General features: G+C 41.4%; 1 protein-coding gene across 1 annotated transcript in view; it reads right to left on the bottom strand.

The window, feature by feature from the left end:
- The window catches only part of LOC124791085 (F-box only protein 21-like), a gene marked incomplete in the record, with an annotated part of 67,862 nt that extends 52,302 nt beyond the window's left edge, over positions 1 to 15,560 (bottom strand). The window contains 4 exon segments of the mRNA XM_047257833.1: positions 4,767 to 5,036; positions 12,188 to 12,353; positions 12,627 to 12,872; positions 15,323 to 15,560. Of these exon segments, the coding sequence (XP_047113789.1) occupies positions 4,767 to 5,036; positions 12,188 to 12,353; positions 12,627 to 12,872; positions 15,323 to 15,492 (852 nt within the window).
- Between the last annotated feature and the right edge of the window lie 6,817 nt (positions 15,561 to 22,377).

Below are 22,377 nucleotides of genomic sequence, written 5' to 3'. Positions count from 1 at the left end.
AAGGATGGTGTAGGTTTGGTGGACAGCGAATACCACTGTGGGCGGGGTGGGGAGGATAGTGGACAGAAAATCTCATTTCCGGGCATGACGAAAGGTAAACAAGGAGCAAGTGAATTACATTCTCTGTCAGGGTATCTACTACCTTTCGCCGTGCCCAGAAATGATAAGTGTCCTGCCCACTATCCTTTCCAACCCTCTCACAGTGGTATTTCTCTGTCCACCAAACCTTCACAATATACTCGTCCATCCTTACACAACCCCTGCTCCCAACCCCTTACCTCATGGCTCATACCCCTGTAATAGACCTAGATGCAAGACCTGTCCCATACATTCTCCCACCACCACCTACTCCAGACCAGTCACAATCACCACCTATCCCATCGAAAGCAGGGCTAACCTGTGAAGCCAGTCATGTGATCTAGAAGCTAAGCTGCAACCACTGAGCTGTATTCGATGTGGACATGACAACCAACAAGCTGTCTGTCCGCATGAATGGCCACGAAACAAGTGCAGCACCCAGTTGCTGAACACGCTGCCTAACATGACATCCTTCATTTCCATGAGTGCTTCACAGTGTGCCATATAGACCTTCCCATCTACACCAGCTTTTCTGAATAGCACAGGTGGGAACTCTTCCTGCAATGCATTCTATGTTCCCGTAACCCTCCTGGCCTCAACCTTCATTAGTCACTGTCCTCACCCATCCAGCCCCCTTCCCTGTTCCCATTCCAGCACTACACTGCCATCATTCCACCATCACACTCAGTCTTTTTACTTTACTCCTTTGCCACTACTTCCCCCTCTCCCCTGCCCTTCGTCTAACATGCAGCCCTTCACTGTCTGCCCACCCCGCATCCCACATACTATCCCTCCCCTCTCCTCACCTGGCTCCTCCTTACCCCCACCCAGTCACCACTCCCATCATACACTGGTACTGCCACTTGCAGTGTGGTTTCAATTGCCTGAGAGTGTGTGTGTGTGTGTGTGTGTGTGTGTGTGTGTGTGTGTGTGTGTGTGTGTGTGTGTGTGTGTGTGTGTGTGAGGGCGGGGGGGGGGGGGGGGGGCGGGCACTCGACACTCTTTATTGTGCTTATCTGCGACTCAGCATCTCCGCTATGGTGCACAGGAACTTTCCTTTCCATCATTCCATGAACAAATAGCTGAGGGTGAACGGTGCTGATAAGACAATTCTCCCAGACCAAAGAGTGTTTTCTCGCCTGAAAAATCCCATACCACAATACTTAACAAAATGTTGCACTGTAGCAAGTATTTCCACGAAGGAACGAGTGAAGCCAACAGGCTGAGCCAGGTCCACATGTGGCCTGCAGACCCAGTCTGTCTGAAGTTTGTCACAGTGTAACCAGGCCTGGCCTACAGGCACTAGCACACAACAGCTTCATTTTGCTTGCAAATGGCTCATACCAGTGTCTTTGGGATGAGTGATTTGTATTCTAAGTGCATTTTTGAGGGGTTTAAGCATTCAGCATCATTAATTTCCCTTGTTAGTATTTCTGTTGCAATTCATTTTTCCTCACCCTCATAATTCTTTCACCCTCATAATTCTTAACATTGCTATAGTTTTTCTAAATAATGCTAGAGTTTCTCGAGAAAGGGTGATCTGTATCTTCACAGTGACCTTTAAATTTAGACTGACAATCTTTGTTCTCCAATGAACAAGCTGCCCTCTGTGTACCCGCCAGCAGCTTTGTGACTCATCATAACCAATTGTCATTTCAACTGTCCATTTTTTGGGCAGTGGCTGTCCACCTTAGGAGAAATTACCATGAACTTTCACAATGGAGCAGCCATAAAACTCCACAACCTTGTTTTCCCAATCTTCACTTCAGCTCCCTGATGTTCATGAAGCCCCAGTGAATGTTTTACTTTTAACAGTGCTAATAGTGCCTTTTTTTCAACACAGATAATAATAAAATGAGGTGGCACCACAGGTGGATAAGTTAACCACAAAGCTCAGTTCTGATTTGTTTCCACTAAGAAATATCCCATTCTGTTGCCTGCTGGTAGGGCTGCTAGCACAGGTTGCATACTTTCGCTCAACAATGCCCACAGGAATACTCTTCTTGGGCACTATAATTAAGGTCAAAGACCATTTTACAGAAATCTGCAGTAAGAATATTGCATGAAGTTCATAACCAAACTTTTTATGTAGTCTCTTCAAAGCCTCTGGTGAATAAGTTGAAAGCTGCAATTCAGAACTTAAATACCAGTAATAAAAACAGAGATCATGTAACTGTATTTCGTGTTCCGAATACAGTTTTATATTATGGTGCAAAAGTATACACAAAAGGTTGCTGTATACATCAGGCAGGAAGTTTGAAACACCCAAATATCGAAAAAAGAAGTAACAGAATATCTGATTAGCCAGCCTTATAATTTACGAGAATAATTAGCCCCTTGATTGTAAAATTTCATTTAACTATAATGATATGTACTGAGCAGATCTTGACTTTACCAGTATACACACTATTTGATAAAAAGAATCTGGACATCTATCTAGTAGTAGACATTAACAAGGGGTGTGCCCACCCTTCAACTTTACAACAGCTTGAACTCTACTGGGAAGCATTTCAATTAAGTGTCTGAATATACGTGGAGGAATGGCATCCCATTCTTCCTCAACAGCCAAAGCCAGAAAAAGTAGTGATGCCCAATGCCAGGATCTGAAGCGAAGTTGACGTTCTAACTCATCCCAAAGATGGTTCACTGGGTTCAGGTCGGGGCTCTGGGGAGGCCAGTCCATGTCAGGAATGTTATTATCCACAAACCAATGCTCCACAGATGCTTTATTGGAGAAGATTAATGTTTAATGTCCCGTCAACAATAATGAGGTCATTAGAGATGGAGAACAAGCACGGATTAGGAAAGGCTAGGGAAGGAAATTTGCAGTGCCCATTCAAAGACCCCATCGCAGCATTTGCCTGAAGCGATTTAGGGAAATCACGAAAAACCTAAATCAGGATGGCGTGTTTGAACTATCATTCCCTCGAATGCAAGTCCAGTGTGCTAACCAATGTGCCACCTTGCTCGGTCAGATGCCTTATTACAGGCTGCATTGTCATGCTGATACAGTCATCATCTCTGGATTGTTTCTTTACTATATGCAGCACACAATATTATAAAATGTGTTCTTATCCTTCCTCATTTAGCATTTTCTTAATAATATTAAAAACAGACCACATCACAGCCATGAAGGACACTCCTATAAAGTAACACCAAAACCACCATACTTCACTGCTGACATTACACACGATTGCAGGTAATGTTATCCAATCATTTGCCAAATCCAAACCCTTCCATTCGATTGCCACAGGGTATTGCCCAGTTCATCGCTCCAAATCACACTTTTCCTGTCATCCACTATCGAGTGGCATCATTCTTGACATCATCTCGTGTTGCTTAGCACCAACTATAGAAATTTGTGGTTTATTGTACCACATTCCTTTTAGCTCTTTACAGTCTCTGTGTCAGCTGGATTGCTGGTAGCACTTTGGAACTCTCAAGCAATTCCTTTAGCCAATTTCACATGGAATTTTTTTTTTTCAGTCGCCCAATGCAATGCTTGGCAGTCCCCGTCCACCAGTGTATAAGGGCTGCTTGGTCTCTTTTTAGCTGCAACTGTTCCTTTGCATTTCCACTTCACAATCACATTACCAACAGTCTATTTTGACATCTTTAGAAGGGATGACGTTTCGCTGACAGATTTGTTGCTCAGACGGTATCCAATGACTAATCTACATTCAAAGTTACCGAGACCTCCTAATTGACCCAATATTCTATTACTGCTTCTCTATTGGAAACACAATACTCTCGGCCTCTTTTTTATATGGGCGGTCTGCCTCACGACATGCAGTGGTCAATTGCGCACTACATAGGAGCGTCTGGATTGTAGAGGTCTACGTTGCATAAATGCTTTGTCTGAACTATTAGATAAAAAACAGCTGAGCAGAATAGGCAGAAGAGCAGTACATTTCTTTCAAAGCTGTTCTCCTAGTATTTATAAGCATGTACAAAGTAATCTAGCAGTAATTCCCATAATTATCACTGTGTAAGATCAGCACTGGTCATAATTTGTCATTACTATATTTGATAGAAGTAGCTAGTAGTTAATGTGTCCACATCCCTGAAGATATCTTTCACAATGAAACTGACTGAACACAAAATATGAAAGAATCTATGAACGAATGAGTACACTTTCAGGCTGAAATACTTACACCATTATTTGGCATGCAGTCTTTATCTCTCTTGTGTAATATTCCCAACAAATTGCAGAAGACAAAATTTCTATGGCTGAGTTGCTGCCTTTTTTGCAACATGGCTGAGAGCTAGGTGGTCTAACAGAGACTCAGTTCATAAAGCAGAACATCTTAATCTTTTCCTTTTTTAATGGAGAATTAGCCAAAGCATCATTAAGCAAATTGCTGAAGGTAATTAATTTGAGCTACATTTTACCAATAGACTTTGCAAATTAATTTCAAGTTATTTGATTCTAGAGATGAAAAGGCTTTAGAATAAAGAGCAATTAAAAAAAATATATTTTTTTGTCCTCTCCCCTCTCAACAGGTTCTAGGAACACACATTAACATTTATAACCAAAATATTCAATGTTTCATAATGACCAGTAACTGTAACTGTGAGCACACAAAATTCACCAATCATAACTGGAGCAAACCACTTTTCTCTAAATTTGCACCTTTAATTTTTGAGTTGCAGCCTTTTGCATGTGAGGAAAAACCACAAATATTTACCTTGTCAATGTAAGAATTATCTGCAGAATAATACATTGTACTGTTGCCATGGAATCCCATCTCCTGGAACAGAACATGGCATACAGCACTGAGGACTTCTTGTGATTCACTTGGCTTCCACTGATTATCTGGAATATTGCACTCCCGGAAACGGTGCAGGTCCTCAACAGATGCTGATAAAAGGGGATGATTCGGGTGTTCTTCTTGCAATACTTCTTTAGCACGAGCAGCTATTGAATCAAGCTGTGTAGCAATAGACTGGTATGGAACCTGTATTACAATGTAAATCATAGAACATGAATAACAGAAAATGCAGTCAAATAACTATCTGATTAAAGTGAGTTAAAAATTCAACTAAAAATATATGTGTATAAAACAGTCCTCAAGATTACACATTACAACACATTTATTAAAAGAATAATGCAATGTTCCTGGTCTTACATTCACTAAAATACACTCCCATGGTGCACAATGAAAACACACTTTACATATGGCGTACAATATAGAGAGAACTCTTTCTTGTTTAAATAGCGGCGACAAATATAGGGGACCAACTTTGTTTCATCATAATGGTTTGCTCAGGATTTCTCAGATGAAATTCCCAACTCCAATATTGTTGTATGTGAACTCTAGTTTTACTTCAGTAGTTTTCGTAGCTGCAGATGACTATTTCATTTACCACAGTGCTTAATGATTATTCCACAGTTAGCTAAAATTTACTGTTTGATCAACAATTCAGCAGGTTATAAAGTCTTGGCACCCCTGGACATTCCTTCATTAGGATCATCCCTCACCATTTCATGCCATGTCATTTTCTCTTACAATACCCTCAAATATAGATAAAACATCACAAAAACATGCTTCAAATTTTCACCCGAGTGTACTATCAACAAACTTGATAGCAACAACACATCACATTTCAGCCCATATTACATTAAGTATACTTAGCTCCATACATTCATAATGAGGAGATCCTCAAAGACAAAGAACATGTCATAAAACAAGAATACGTAACACCCTTTTAAAAGAAAAAGTTATCCTAACATTCCTTAAACAATCCATAAGTGAAATAAAACTCACAGTTGTGGAAAAAGGCAAAAATCTGAAACATTTTCATTTAAGAAGCAATAACAAATGTGTGATAGAATATGTAAATGTACAACACAGTATAGTTCTAATAGAGGGAAACATTCCACATGGGAAAAATATACCTAAAAACGAAGATGATGTGACTTACCAAACGAAAGCGCTGGCACGTCGATAGACACACAAACAAACACAAACATACACACAAAATACTAGCTTTCACAACCAACGGTTGCTTCGTCAGGAAAGAGGGAAGGAGAGGGAAAGACGAAAGGATTTGGGTTTTAAGGGAGAGGGTAAGGAGTCATTCCAATCCCGGGAGTGGAAAGACTTACCTTAGGGGGCAAAAAGGACAGGTACACACACACACACACACACACACACACACACACACACACACACACATATATATACGGACACAAGCAGACATATACAGAGGCAAAGCGTTTGGGCAGAGATGTCAGTCGAGGCGGAAGTGCAGAGGCAAAGATGATGTTGAATGACAGGTGAGGTATGAGTGGCGGCAACTTGAAATTAGCGGAGATTGAGGCCTGGTGGATAACGAGAAGAGAGGATATATTGAAGAGCAAGTTCCCATCTCCGGAGTTCGGATAGGTTGGTGTTAGTGGGAAGTATCCAGATAACCCGGCTCCGTTAATTTCAAGTTGCCGCCACTCATACGTCACCTGTCATTCAAAAACATCTTTGCCTCTGCACTTCCGCCTCGACTGACATCTCTGCCCAAACTCTTTGCCTCTGTATATGTCTGCTTGTGTCTGTATATGTGTGGATGGATATGTGTGTGTGCGAGTGTATACCTGTCCTTTTTCCCCCCTAAGGTAAGTCTTTCCGCTCCTGGGACTGGAATGACTCCTTACCCTCTCCCTTAAAACCCAAATCCTTTCGTCTTTCCCTCTCCTTCCCTCTTTCCTGATGAAGCAACCGTTGGTTGTGAAAGCTAGTATTTTGTGTGACATCTCTGCCCAAACTCTTTGCCTCTGTATATGTCTGCTTGTGTCTATATATGTGTGGATGGATATGTGTGTGTGCGAGTGTATACCTGTCCTTTTTCCCCCCTAAGGTAAGTCTTTCCGCTCCCGGGATTGGAATGACTCCTTACCCTCTCCCTTAAAACCCAAATCCTTTCGTCTTTCCCTCTCCTTCCCTCTTTCCTGACGAAGCAACCGTTGGTTGTGAAAGCTAGTATTTTGTGTGTATGTTTGTGTTTGTTTGTGTGCCTATCGACGTGCCAGCGCTTTCGTTTGGTAAGTCACATCATCTTTGTTTTTAGGTGGTACATGCAGGGACTTGGTGGGACAAGATAGAGCTGTTAGATGCTGTGTCGGGAGGGGCATTGGGGGGGGGGGGGGGGGGGAGTCAGGAGGAAAGGGGAGAAGAAAAAGGAGAGAAATGTGGGAAAGGGAAGGCCTTTTAGTGTGTTGGTGGGATAGATAATGCGTGTAGTACTGGAGTGGGAGCTCAAAGGGGAACAAACAGATAGGTGGGGACAGACCAGCAAAGGTTTAGGCCAGAGGGGCTTCACAAACAATATGCTGTAGGGAAAGTTCTCATCTGCACAAAATTTGGAAAAACTATGGTTGGTAGGAAGAATCCAGATAGTGGGGGTTGTGAATCAGTCAAAGTGAAGCATATAACATTGGCAGCATGTTCAGCAACAGATAGTTCAGCTGTCTCTGGGCCACAGTTTGTCTGTGGGCATTCATGCAGACAGAGCTTGTTGGTTGTCATGCCAATGGAGAGGGAGACTGCAGTTGCAGCTTAGCTGGTCAATCACATGGTTGCTTTCACAGGTGTCCCTGCCTCTCATGAGTAAGACATGCCTGTGACAGGACTGGAGTTGGTGGCAGTGTGAATATGTAAGGGACAGGTCTTGCATTTAGGTCTAGTGCAAAGATATGAGCCATAAAACATCGAGTTGGAAGCCGAGGCAGAGTAGGGACAGTAAAGAATATTGCGTAGGTTTGGTGGATGATAGAATAGCACTCTGAGAATGGAGGGAAGGATAGTGTGGAGGATATTCCACATTCCATGGCACAGTGACATGTAGTCAAAACCCTGGGGGAGAATGCGATACAATTGCTCCCGACCTGGATGGTACTGAGTCATGAGAGGAGTGCTCCTTTGTGGACAGACAGTGGGTATGTGGAAGACAGTGACTGGAGAGATGTGGCATAGGAGGTCTGATTCTGGACAAGATTGGGAGGGAAATTTTGGTCTGTGAATGCCTTCACGAAACCCTTTGCATGTATGGAGAGGCCTGTATCACCCTAGATGCAAGAACCATGGGTGGCTAGGCCATATGGAAGGGACTTCTTGGTATGAGGTGGATCGCAGCTGGCCAAGTGGCGATTTGCTAGTGGTTGGTAATGCTTGATGTGGACAGAGGTACTAATGATGTGGATGTCAACACTGAAGAAGGTGCACCTAACAGCCCCATCCTGTCCCTGTACACTCCACCAGGCAGCACTAGTATCTTATCATCCATATCAGCCATCCCTCTCCACCTCATCCTGCCGTTTTCTTACTACTATCAACACCCCCCCCCCCCCCTCCCAGCAGATTGCTGCTTCGTCAGACCCAGTCACAGCTGCACTCTTGTGGCCTGAGACAGTGACCATGTTTGTGCAAGTTGCGCTTTTTGTGTGTGTGTGTGTGTGTGTGTGTGTGTGTGTGTGTGTGTGTGTGTGTGTGTGTGTGTGTGTGTGTGTGTGTGTGTGTGTGTGCGCGCGCACGCGCGCAGGAGTATGAGTAGATGGCCACTGATAAATCCTTAAATCTTTGAGGCTTCTCTTAAATTGAGCTTTACAAGTATTTTAACAACTTCTTATGGCTGTGACAAGTTATTGAAAATGTGTTTTCCTGACTAATGGACACAATTTTGGACCAAAGAACATGAATGTAAATCTTGTAAGTCTTTTTTTTTTTTTTAATTTATAGTATTAATTCCATTAATTAACCTGTTGGTACGAAAAAGAAAAAGATATGTTTCATTACACAATAAATACACTGCGAAGGAGTTGTTAGTATCCCCTGTTTCTCTAACAGACCACTGCAGCAAGTTCTGAGTTCACACCACAAATCATCTGTGTTACAGGTCTTTGGACTTGGAGAATTATTGCTTGGCATGATGAGTTGTCCTAAAAATGATCCTGCAAGACATTATGTACTGAAAGTACGTGAATTCTGTTAGTATTTCTTTTTATAAAAAATCCCATACGTCTGATAACACCTTCACTGCCAATGATGGTTTGTTTAGGAACTCCAGCAGTTCTGTGGTAGGCTCCTCCCAAATTAATTTACTATGAAGTGGTTTGTCCAAAAATTTAACACTGTCAACCTCTTCTATCTTGTTAAAATCAAACAATGGAAAATCCAGGATGAGATGTGAATATTACAAAAAGGATATAGTGGATATGCGGAGATTCAGACAGGCACAACAAAAACGTTGTCACAAAGTAAGCTTTCAGCCAAGGCCTTCATTGGAAACAGACAAAAAACGCACACACAGTTTCTGGCTGCTGAAGTCAGGCTGCAAGAAGAAGTGCATGATGGGACAAACAACCAGGTGGTGGGGGTAAGGAGGAGGCTGGGTCATGGAGCGGGAGGGATAGAATAGTAGGAGTAGGAGATAATGAAGTGCTGCGTATGTGGGAGCAAATGGAGGTGACGTGATGAGAGTGCAGGGCAGCTAGGTGCCCTACACCATCACCCACAATTACTTATCCTTTGGAGGCATCACCTACAAACAGTTCCAGAATACAGCTATGGACCCCACATGGTGTCACCCCATGACAACCTATTCATGGGCCACCTAGAGGAATCCGTCCTAACCACCCATTATCCCAGATCTTGCAGCTGCTTCAATTCACTGATGACATTTTCGTGATCTGTATCGAGGGTGAGGACACCCTATCTACATTCCTCCCAAACCTCAACATCTTCTCTATTTTTGCTGCTACATTTAGAAAGTGATTGTTAAAAGTACTCTCAACTTGGGAATTATCGGTCACAACATTTTCATTTAGCTTAACTGTTATGGTATCTTGTATACTGATTGGTTGTCCTGTGTGTAATTCGACAATATCGCATACAGTTTTAATCTTATTACCTGCATTATTTATTTCTGTCATGACATGCATACTTCTGGTTATTTTGATGACTTTCCTTTAAATGCTACAGTATTTTTTGTAGTATGCAAGTGATGTTGGATCTTGACTTCTTCTGGTCTTTATCCTTCTTCCTCTTACATGACATTTTAACTCCCTTAGTTGGACTTTTTTAATAACTTTTAGGAAAGCAATTTTCAAATACTGACACAAATTTACCACAAAATAAGTTTGACATTATCATCTCTTTCTACACATGCCTCACCCCATACTACCTATTAACTTAATCTTAAAACATTGTATCCTGTTCTCATTAATTAGCCTCAATTAACTATAAAAATGTTTATGAAAATCTAAGGCTTAAATATTTTTTAAATAAATTCTCATAAAGTAAGGATGTTGTTTACGGACAAATGGTAGCACAAGTTGGGAAACTTCATGGTCTGCCCACATGTGGCAGAAGGCAAGCTGTTTGCAGTTACACAGTAGTGTTAATGACTGATGTAGCTCAGATTGCATTTTAGAGTCATGAGAATATGGCTTTAAACATGTGCCATTGCTAAGTATGACTTCTTATATTAATTAAAATTAAAAAAAAAAACTAAAAGCAACAGCATTAAATAGAAACCTTTGAGGCCAGGGATGTATCTCATAAAATAACAAGCAATTAGCTAGTACTCAAACACAGAGCTGCCTAGGTGGTGCAGAATACGGGGAGGGGGGGGGGGGTGGAAGCATCAGAGAGAGAGAGAGAGAGAGAGAGAGAGAGAGAGAGAGAGAGAGAGAGAGAATCTTCAAGACAAATTGAACATGCACACATCAGGTAACAACGTACAAGTATTTCTACCAATCACATAATAAACTTTTTTATAAGGACTTTTGATTAAGAAATATGAATAGCAAGAGAGAAGCAACGGGTCAACCTAAGTTCGCAGTACCCTCCATCGGCTTTGATGCACGACTTAGCTATGATTTGTTACATGACTACATGTTTGTGTGGCAAATTCAAATGCATCATGTTTGAATATGACATTTTATCATCTGTGGTCCACACTAGATTTGAATGTCTATGTTTCAAAATTTTAAGTGAATAATGTTAGTGAAACATTGACTTAGTACTGCCTATTGCTGTGTTCTGGAAGTTTGTTTTTGTTGGTTTATTCAGAGAGTTACTTTCATGTCATTAGTTATTGGCTACTCATTTGTTTTTGGTTTCAGAACTGTGAAGTTCACTGTGTGGTTATTAGCTGGAAATTTAATTGTTTGCTTTTCCTATGTTACTAGTTATGGATGTTATGATGAAATTCACAATTTATAATTTTTATGTTGCTATGGGCAACAATATGGCCTCTACAAGCAATTTTCTGCATTTGTATGGTACGGCAGAATGTTTTTAAGTGTCAACGGCACGGTGAAGTAATGACATTGAGAAAAGGTGCTGCATCTCTAGTGTAGTAGAACATGTACACGGGGCAGAATTATTATGTAATTATTATGTAAGTGTGTTTTGACAAAAATATTATAAATGTTAATTTTTTTATTTATTATATTTTCATTTGGATATTGTGTCGATAGGCCAGTGGTTGGTATTTATGGGGCTAGGGTTAGCTGGATACAGATTTAATAAACAGTTGTTAGTTTGTTTCCTTTAGTGATCTGTGTGAGGCTGGGAGGAGGGTGGACAAGAGGGGGGCGAGTTTCTTAGTTGAAGTTCACAATATTCAGTTTTTTGTTTTTTTTTTTTTTGTTGAGGATTTCATCTCAATTTTTGTATTACTTGTTTTAGTATACCTTCATTATAAGGATTCTCATACATTTAGTATGTCTAAACCCCTTAATTCCCACAGTTGTCCCATTAGTTCCATGTTATTTCTGCTATTAAACATTTTTCGCATTATTTGTGTGTGTTCACATGGTGTAACAAATGATGTCATGATTGCCAGGTTGTACAAGCTCAAAACAGATGTGTCTGCCAGACAGATGATGTCACATGTCAAAGCCGATGGGTGGTACTGCAATTTTAAGTTAGGTCGGTGCAACTCTATATAGTTTTGACAGTTGCAGGGCTCATCTGTTCTTAGTAAGAAACTTGGGAAATTAATGCGTCTACCAGAAATTTATATTAGTTCAGACATTTGTGTCCACCTCTGTTTACACAATAATATCTGAGTTAATTTATATTATTAAATGAAGAACTCAACTACTGACCTCTATAAGAGGTTGACACCATTGTGCTACCATTGTTGCCCCACGCTCCAGGATCTGGCGCTCAGGAGGTAATGCAATGAAATTCTTCCACTTCTTAGTCAAATGTGCTTGGCGTACCAAGCGAGTAACCTTCTCAGCATAGTACTTCAAAGTCAGATCTGTGCTACTGTAATAGAAATTCAGTACACGGTAACTTACAATATGTGCAAGATGTCTATGATGGCTGTTTTTTAATTTAGTGTGTCCTGTCACTCATATGAAAGTTACTTATCAGTGGGAAATATGCAAGGCAATCGTATAACATCAAGCCCAATAACTCCAAAGCACAATTTCTTTCGTTACTTTAAATTCATTTATGTATAGTGCATACAATGATATAAATCAACCATGTCAATAATTACTAAGGCTACATTAGCTACAGAAATGTTTTTCTACTTACACACTATGGTCATACAGTATCAGCATCAGTTCACTGATCATGAAAGGATAAGCATGTGGATGATGTTCCAGCAAAGCCCAAAAATCTGACAGCTGTGCATGAGAAATGTCCTCCTTTTTGTAAAACTTTGCAGACATTTGTGATAACAGTTGTCTAACCTTCCACCCAAAGTGGAGTCTGGTTTTAAACTCCGTTCTCCAATCAGCAACATAGTGCCGTTTCGAATTGCAGACAAGTCGTGGCCACCTTCACACACACATACCACTAATTACACACAAGATTCACAAGAACCAGGCATTATAAAATTTCACAGATACCATTAAATATAATTTAATCCTACAACCTTATGTTTTTTACCATTGAAGAAAGTAATATTGACAACAATGTAACATCACTGAATAGAAGCTACCATATTATCAGTTCAACTCTATGAATTGTTGCATAATTAGAGAGCTTAAATCAGCATCAGTACTTAGGTAATAATTTTGGGTGAATACAGTTAAAATATTTAAATGTTATGTTTTAAAGGTGAAATTTATAAAAATTTTTGTTTCATAAATTTACAACCTATCCCAAAATTCAGAACAATCACTATGAGAGCTCAAGATTAACAAATGCGCAGACCCAAAAATTTCTTCACTTCAAGTGCCATAGACTTTATTAGGAACGTGGTTTCACATTTGGGGTTTCTTGAATCTTAAATATGCAGGAGTACATTGTTGAGTGCTCAAGCAAAATATGGTATCAACCAATCACTGACAGTTAAAACTCTGCTCACTTTCTATTTTAAGGAGAAGTACGATCAAAATAAATATTAAAAATATACACTACACTCATTCTACTATTATCTGAAATGGCAGACTGGCTTCTATTTAAACCAGTGAAATACACTCGATATGGATGCAGCTGGATGGAGTTATGCCACAGCCTGTTGTAGCCTCACATAACAAAAGTTGTTGCTCACTTACCTATTTTCAGGTAATGTAACAGTTCAACGCCAAGCTAACCGCTGGGTTCAGCACTCTCAGAATCTTATCAAATGGAGAATTCACATCCCAATCGCATTTTATCTACTGGATGAAAGGTCTTGTCATTATCCGAATAAAATCTGCCTTAAGATACTTATGCTTCTTTGGCATACTGAAGGTTATAACAAATCCTGCAATTCGAAGAAGTATGCTATTGATCTCTTCCACTAGATTATGTTCTGTGACACCTAGTTCTCCTTTCAGCAGATCTGAATGCATCTACACCAATTGTATTTCAGTATGTCACAACGCATTTACTGGAGTTATTCCAAAAATTGATAGGTTCTTCCAGTTCCTGTTTCAAGACATTCAACAATAGCAATCATATGAGCAAATCGTCTAGTGTTTGGACTGTGATATGACAGTGATAATCCTAAAGTACTCAAACAGAACAGTAACATCATCTTCTGACGTAGTTCAGTGATGATCCGACAGTACTTGAGTTGAATTACAAGCTGTATAGCTTGTCAAGATCAAATTTTCTTCTCTGACAAGTGTTGTCATATTATTCCTTAACTTATTCTTCAGGGCAGACTTCGAACTCTCCTAGACAGTCTGATAGCTTGAAGTTATTTTAACTGAAGCCTTTGATACCACTTCGCCTAGTCCTCTGGCTACACTAAAAATCGGCCAGCTATCAAAATATATATAGCAAAAAATAAAGGATGCCAAAAATTTGTCACTGTTCTGTTCTCTTCCTGTTTGCATATCTACGATATCACACACTATAATGGAGTTACACCACAGAACGAAGCCGATATCCCGGATCAGCTGAACTTTTGATTTCTGAAAGTGTTCTAAGTTCTACAAAACAAAAAGACAATGTTAATATCACAAAACAAACTGTGATGGTGCAGATAATATTCGATTTCCTAGAGGTCTTTGTAAATTCTAAAATTTGTGCAAGAATGATAATGAGTGGAATTTCGCTGGTAAAACTACATTAAATAAATAATTTTTGCTTGTCACTTGTGACCACTCAATATTATAAAATTTAAATGTTACTAGGAGGATGCGTGGGAACCCTATGATAAAATTACAAGCCCCGTTCAGCCCAAAGAAAACTTTATCAAATTATTCAAAACACTGTCGATTCTTCAACTTCAATGTGGCCATTTGGTGACTAAAATGATGGAATGGTGTCATTTTTAGTTCTCTTCCGTATAGTTTAGCTGCTTCCACTATACGACGTGTATCACTGATTTCTGCAATACAAATTATTCTGCGCCTCTAAATTCCGGCGAATGATGAAAACGCTTTTACTAAATACCGCTGCATTATTGCAGCTCATCAAACAATACATTAACATCACGACATACGTCTCCGTTAAACACATTGTGTGTGCCGGAACTACAAAATCACTAAATGTATAATTGTTGCACTCACATTCAATCATACTAACACGTAAATACACTGCACTAAGTGGGGAAAATAATATAATCATTCCTTGACTTACTCATTACACAACGGGCAGGAAAACAAAAATACTGTGAATCAAGTACAAAAATAGATCTTTTAACACTATTTAAATAAGACCTGTTCTAATTTAAGGACTGAAAATCAGCACCCGTGTTTCTTAATTGAATGACAGTATATTTTGCTTCACTAAATATTTGAGTTTTATTACCAAAAATTGGTATCTATTACAGTCCGAAGCGATGTACTCACGATTGATGAAACTTGATTTTCCACAGCTTATTGTTGTTGATGAGTAGGTTTCTGAATTTGGTACATGTTGCTTCAAAGTTGCATAAATCTTTCGCCGTTAAACATTCACTTTCTAGGATATGTTCTATTATCTCATTGGGTAAGTAAGTTATAGACAAAGCACCATCCATGTCAACTGACTTCAACCATTCATCTTCCCAATATTTACCCTTCTCAATCGCCCTGTCAAAGCTGCCTACCAAAGAACCTCAAAAGAAGATTTCATAGTTCCTCTTATTAAATCCGGCTAAGAAGCAGTAATCCCACAGACAACGAAATGTTGCACATGCATCCTCTGAAGTAATTCGTGCAGGCATACATGTACCCCAGCAGATTGTATGTTGCGAGCTTACAGAAACGCTAGAGGTGATTTACACATGACGTAAGTGTCAGTGGCACAATGTTAGTGTTCTTTAATTTTCTTTACCCTCTGTATGCATTATTGTCGTCTGCCATTGAGTTACATATTACAATTTTGAGTGAGTCTGTACGAACAGACTTACAATAGAGCTTCATTTACTGCACCTGATTACAGGTTATAGGCGCAGGTGAATAAGTGTAGTGTAGTGGCAGAGTTTTTTGGTGATACCGCTAGTAATAGAAAATTTGACTTTACCGTCATAGTGTTGGCATGACACAGTGGAACAATTAACGCGTAAGTATTTGAAGTTGTCTGGAAGGGACAATTGGGTTGTGTGAAAATTCCAAATGGAAGTAACATTCAGAGAAAAAAACCTTTTAGATATTATCAATGACATAGCTATTAAGCCTCCGAAACAGAAAGAATGCGAGGAGAAAACATTACTGCATAAAGACGTAAAGGCAAGGTACTTATTGTGATGCAGATGAAGGTAGCTCATGTAATTTCATATACATCACTGGCATGTGGACTAAACTAAAAAAAAGTATGAGAAAGAGTCAACCGTGAGCATCCACCTACTTCCGTAAAGGATTTTCTTGCTCCAAGTGCTAACTCGGTGGTTGCAGTTATGACGAAAATATGAGAAATCAACACCAAGTTAAAGCAGGGGTTTCAGAGAAACTAATAATAACCAAGTTAGAATGAAATTTTCGCTCTACAGATTAAAACTGTGTGCCAGACCGAGACTCGAACTCGGGACTTTTTGCGGGCATGCGCTCTACCAACTGAGCTACCCAAGCACGACTCACGCCCCGTCCTCACAGCTTTAATTCCGCCAGTACCTCGTCTCCTACCTTCCAAACTTTACAGAACCTCTCCTGCGAACCTTGGGGAACTAGCACTAATGAAAGAAAGGATATTGCGGGGACATGGCTTAGCCACAGCCTGGGGGTTGTTTCTAGAATGAAATTTTCGCTCTACAGATTAACACTGTGTGCCAGACCGAGACTCGAACTCGTGACCTTTGCCTTTTGCGGGCATGTGCTCTACCAACTGAGCTACCCAAGCACGACTCACGCCCCGTCCTCACAGCTTTAATTCCGCCAGTACCTCGTCTCCTACCTTCCACACTTTACATAAGCTCTCCTGCGAACCTTGGGGAACTAGCACTAATGAAAGAAAGGGTATTGCGGGGACATGGCTTAGCCACAGCCTGGGGGTTGTTTCTAGAATGAAATTTTCACTCTATAGTGGAGAGCACTTGCCCGCGAAAGGCAAAGGTCCCGAGTTCGAGTCTCGGTCCAGCACACAGTTTTAATCTGCCAGGAAGTTTAATAACCAAGTTGTTGATGTCATTGCCAGAGAGATATCAATATTTCTCTTCAGGATGGGAGTCTGTCCCCTTTGAGAAGCAAACACTTAACGAATTAAGTTCAAGATTGCTTATTGAAGAAGAGAGAAACAATGTCTGATCAGCAGGAGGCAGCTTTGGACAGTGTAAGCAGGCAGAAAAAAATTACTTGTTATGTTTGTGGCAAGGAGCACCAATTTGTAAAGGATTGCAAAAATACAGCGAAGAGAGAAAAGGGAAGCTACAATTATTGTAAGCAAAGAGGCCATTTGAAGTCATATTGCTGGTTGTTGAAGTCGAAGGAAGGCAAAAAAGGCTCAGGATATAAATGCCTTTTGCGTGTGAGTCAAGGAGTTAACCTAGAAGATTATTGGTTCATTGATACAGGAGCTAGAGAGCATATATGCAGTAAGAGAGAACTGGTTAAGAAACCTGACAGTGTGCAAAGATCAATGAAAGTGACTGTGGGTAACAGTAAACTTGGTGGTAAAATTTGGCATGGTACTGTGGAACTGTATGCATGGAACGGGGCAACAGTGCTTAGTGGAGTACTTTTTGTGCCTGAACTGAAATTCAATCTGTTTAAGCAGGTACTGCGTTGGACAAAAGTATGTGTTTAGTTTCAAACAAGGAACGACGTGAATTCTTGAACAGTGAAGTTTACCATCATCCAAATACCTCAATACAACGTATCGAGGTTGTTTTCCCTAACTGAAATACAATCATAACCGTCAATGGTTACTCTCACGCATGCTGTTACGCACACTCTGTGGTTGACAATAATGAGCTTCCATTGGTCAATATTGATAGTGGTCTGGTGAATTTGTGTAAACATGTTGAAAACTTGAATGTTTGGCATAAAAAAAAAAATGTGCCCTCAGAGCACTATACATATGAGGGATTTCTTGTCATGTATAGGAATGGACTTCGTTATCGACTTTGACACTTGTTAAGAGTGTCCGGTGGGTAAACAACATCGCTTGCCTTTCATGAAGTGGTAATACTCCACTTGAAATGGTTCATGCAGAAGTCTATGGACTGATGGAGATGCATTCGCCTGGAGAAGTGAGAAACTTTTGGTATTTGAAGGATGACCACTCAGTTTACCTCAAAGTATTCTTTAAGAAACAGAAGGATGAAGTTAAAGCTTTGAACAAGAACTTCACTGGAAAAGCTCAGAGAGAAACCAATCTGAATATTAAGCATGTAAGGAGTGATAATAATCTAGAGTTTATGAACTCTGACATACATCTACATCTACATCTACATTTATACTCCGCAAGCCACCCAACGGTGTGTGGCGGAGGGCAGTTTACATGCCACTGTCATTACCTCCCTTTCCTGTTCCAGTCGCGTATGGTTCGCGGGAAGAACGACTGTCTGAAAGCCTCCGTGCGCGCTCTAATCTCTCTAATTTTACATTCGTGATCTCCTCGGGAGGTATAAGTAGGGGGAAGCAATATATTCGATACCTCATCCAGAAACGCACCCTCTCGAAACCTGGCGAGCAAGCTACACCGCGATGCAGTGCGCCTCTCTTGCAGAGTCTGCCACTTGAGTTTATTAAACATCTCCGTAACGCTATCACGGTTACCAAATAACCCTGTGACGAAACGCGCTGCTCTTCTTTGGATCTTCTCTATCTCCTCCGTCAAACCGATCTGGTACGGATCCCACACTGATGAGCAATACTCAAGTATAGGTGGAACGAGTGTCTTGTAAGCCACCTCCTTTGTTGATGGACTACATTTTCTAAGCACTCTCCCAATGAATCTCAACCTGGTACCCCCCTTACCAACAATTAATTTTATATGATCATTCCACTTCAAATCGTTCCGCATGCATACTCCCAGATATTTTACAGAAGTAACTGCTACCAGTGTTTGTTCCGCTATCATATAATCATACAATAAAGGATCCTTCTTTCTATGTATTCGCAATACATTACATTTGTCTATGTTAAGGGTCAGTTGCCACTCCCTGCACCAAGTGCCTATTCGCTGCAGATCTTCCTGCATTTCGCTACAATTTTCTAATGCTGCAACTTCTTTGTATACTACAGCATCATCCGCGAAAAGCCGCATGGAACTTCCGACACTATCTACTAGGTCATTTATATAAATTGTGAAAAGCAATGGTCCCATAACACTCCCCTGTGGCACGCCAGAGGTTACTTTAACATCTATAGACGTCTCTCCATTGATAACAACATGCTGTGTTCTGTTTGCTAAAAACTCTTCAATCCAGCCAAACAGCAGGTCTGATATTCCGTAGGCTCTTACTTTGTTTATCAGGCGACAGTGCGGAACTGTATCGAACGCCTTCCGGAAGTCAAGAAAAATAGCATCTACCTGGGAGCCTGTATCTAATATTTTCTGGGTCTCATGAACAAATAAAGCGAGTTGGGTCTCACACGATCGCTGTTTCCGGAATCCATGTTGATTCCTACATAGTAGATTCTGGGTTTCCAAAAACGACATGATACTCGAGCAAAAAACATGTTCTAAAATTCTACAACAGATCGACGTCAGAGATATAGGTCTATAGTTTTGCGCATCTGCTCGACGACCCTTCTTGAAGACTGGGACTATCTGTGCTCTTTTCCAATCATTTGGAACCCTCCGTTCCTCTAGAGACTTGCGGTACACGGCTGTTAGAAGGGGGGCAAGTTCTTTCGCGTACTCTGTGTAGAATCAAATTGGTATCCCGTCAGGTCCAGTAGACTTCCCTCTATTGAGTGATTCCAGTTGCTTTTCTATTCCTTGGATACTTATTTCGATGTCAGCCATTTTTTCGTTTGTGCGAGGATTTAGAGAAGGAACTGCAGTGCGGTCTTCCCCTGTGAAACAGCTTTGGAAAAAGGTGTTTAGTATTTCAGCTTTATGCGTGTCATCCTCTGTTTCAATGCCATCATCATCCCGTAGTGTCTGGATATGCTGTTTCGAGCCACTTACTGATTTAACGTAAGACCAGAACTTCCTAGGATTTTCTGTCATGTCGGTACATAGAATTTTACTTTCGAATTCACTGAACGCTTCACGCATAGCCCTCCTTACGCTAACTTTGACATCGTTTAGCTTCTGTTTGTCTGAGAGGTTTTGGCTACGTTTAAACTTGGAGTGGAGCTCTCTTTGCTTTCGCAGTAGTTTCCTAACTTTGTTGTTGTACCACGGTGGGTTTTTCCCGTCCCTCACAGTTTTACTCGGCACGTACCTGTCTAAAACGCATTTTACGATTGCCTTGAACTTTTTCCATAAACACTCAACATTGTCAGTGTCGGAACAGAAATTTTCGTTTTGATCTGTTAGGTAGTCTGAAATCTGCCTTCTATTACTCTTGCTAAACAGATAAACCTTCCTCCCTTTTTTTATATTCCTATTAACTTCCATATTCAGGGATGCTGCAACGGCCTTATGATCACTGATTCCCTGTTCTGTACATACAGAGTCGAAAAGTTCGGGTCTGTTTGTTATCAGTAGGTCCAAGATGTTATCTCCACGAGTCGGTTCTCTGTTTAATTGCTCGAGGTAATTTTCGGATAGTGCACTCAGTATAATGTCACTCGATGCTCTGTCCCTACCACCCGTCCTAAACATCTGAGTGTCCCAGTCTATATCTGGTAAATTGAAATCTCCACCTAAGACTATAACATGCTGAGAAAATTTATGTGAAATGTATTCCAAATTTTCTCTCAGTTGTTCTGCCACTAATGCTGCTGAGTCGGGAGGTCGGTAAAAGGAGCCAATTATTAACCTAGTTCGGTTGTTGAGTGTAACCTCCACCCATAATAATTCACAGGAACTATCCACTTCTACTTCACTACAGGATAAACTACTACTAACAGCGACGAATACTCCACCACCGGTTGCATGCAATCTGTCCTTTCTAAACACCGTCTGTACCTTTGTAAAAATTTCGGCAGAATTTATCTCTGGCTTAAGCCAGCTTTCTGTACCTATAACGATTTCAGCTTCGGTGCTTTCTATCAGCGCTTGAAGTTCTGGTACTTTACCAACGCAGCTTCGACAGTTGACAATTACAATACCGATTGCTACTTGGTCCCCGTATGTCCTGACTTTGCCCCGCACCCGCTGAGGCTGTTGCCCTTTCTGTACTTGCCCAAGGCCATCTAACCTAAAAAACCGCCCAGCCCACGCCACACAACCCCTGCTACCCATGTAGCCGCTTGTTGCGTGTAGTGGACTCCTGACCTATCCAGCGGAACCCGAAACCCCACCACCCTATGGCGCAAGTCGAGGAATCTGCAGCCCACATGGTCGCAGAACCGTCTCAGCCTCTGATTCAGACCCTCCACTCGGCTCTGTACCAAAGGTCCGCAGTCAGTCCTGTCGACGATGCTGCAGATGGTGAGCTCTGCTTTCATCCCGCTAGCAAGACTGGCAGTCTTCACCAAATCAGATAGCCGCCGGAAGCCAGAGAGGATTTCCTCCGATCCATAGCGACACACATCATTGGTGCCGACATGAGCGACCACCTGCAGATGGGTGCACCCTGTACCCTTCATGGCATCCGGAAGGACCCTTTCCACATCTGGAATGACTCCCCCCGGTATGCACACGGAGTGCACATTGGTTTTCTTCCCCTCTCTTGCTGCCATTTCCCTAAGGGGCCCCATTACGCGCCTGACGTTGGAGCTCCCAACTACCAGTAAGCCCACCCTCTGCGACTGCCTGGATCTTGCAGACTGAGGGGCAACCTCTGGAACAGGACAAGCAGCCATGTCAGGCCGAAGATCAGTATCAGCCTGAGACAGAGCCTGAAACCGGTTCGTCAGACAAACTGGAGAGGCTTTCCGTTCAGCCCTCCGGAATGTCTTTCGCCCCCTGCCACACCTTGAGACGACCTCCCACTCTACCACAGGTGAGGGATCAGCCTCAATCCGGACAGTATCCCGGGCAACCACAGTCGTAGTCCGATCAGGGGAAGCATGGGACGAGCTGGCCGTCCCCGACAAACCCCATCCGGACCCCCACAGTGATTCCCATTGGCAACAGCCTCAAGCTGTGTGACCGAAGCCAACACTGCCTGAAGCTGGGAGCGAAGGGATGCCAACTCAGCCTGCATCCGAACACAGCAGTTGCAGTCCCTATCCATGCTAAAAACTGTTTTGCAAAGAACGTCTGAACTAATCTACAGAGAGCGCAAACAAATCGACAAAATTTAAACGGTTACTAAAATACAAGATTGCCTAGTAAATGCAGTAATGCTGCTACTTGCGCACTGCTGACACTGCTCGGCGGCGGAAGGAGACTACGCGATTTTACACTATTCAGGTACTAAAAC

This window comes from Schistocerca piceifrons, chromosome 1, assembly GCF_021461385.2.
Source record: "Schistocerca piceifrons isolate TAMUIC-IGC-003096 chromosome 1, iqSchPice1.1, whole genome shotgun sequence".
NCBI classification, from domain to species: Eukaryota; Metazoa; Arthropoda; class Insecta; order Orthoptera; family Acrididae; genus Schistocerca; species Schistocerca piceifrons.
This window is presented reverse-complemented; position numbering and strand designations above follow the sequence as displayed.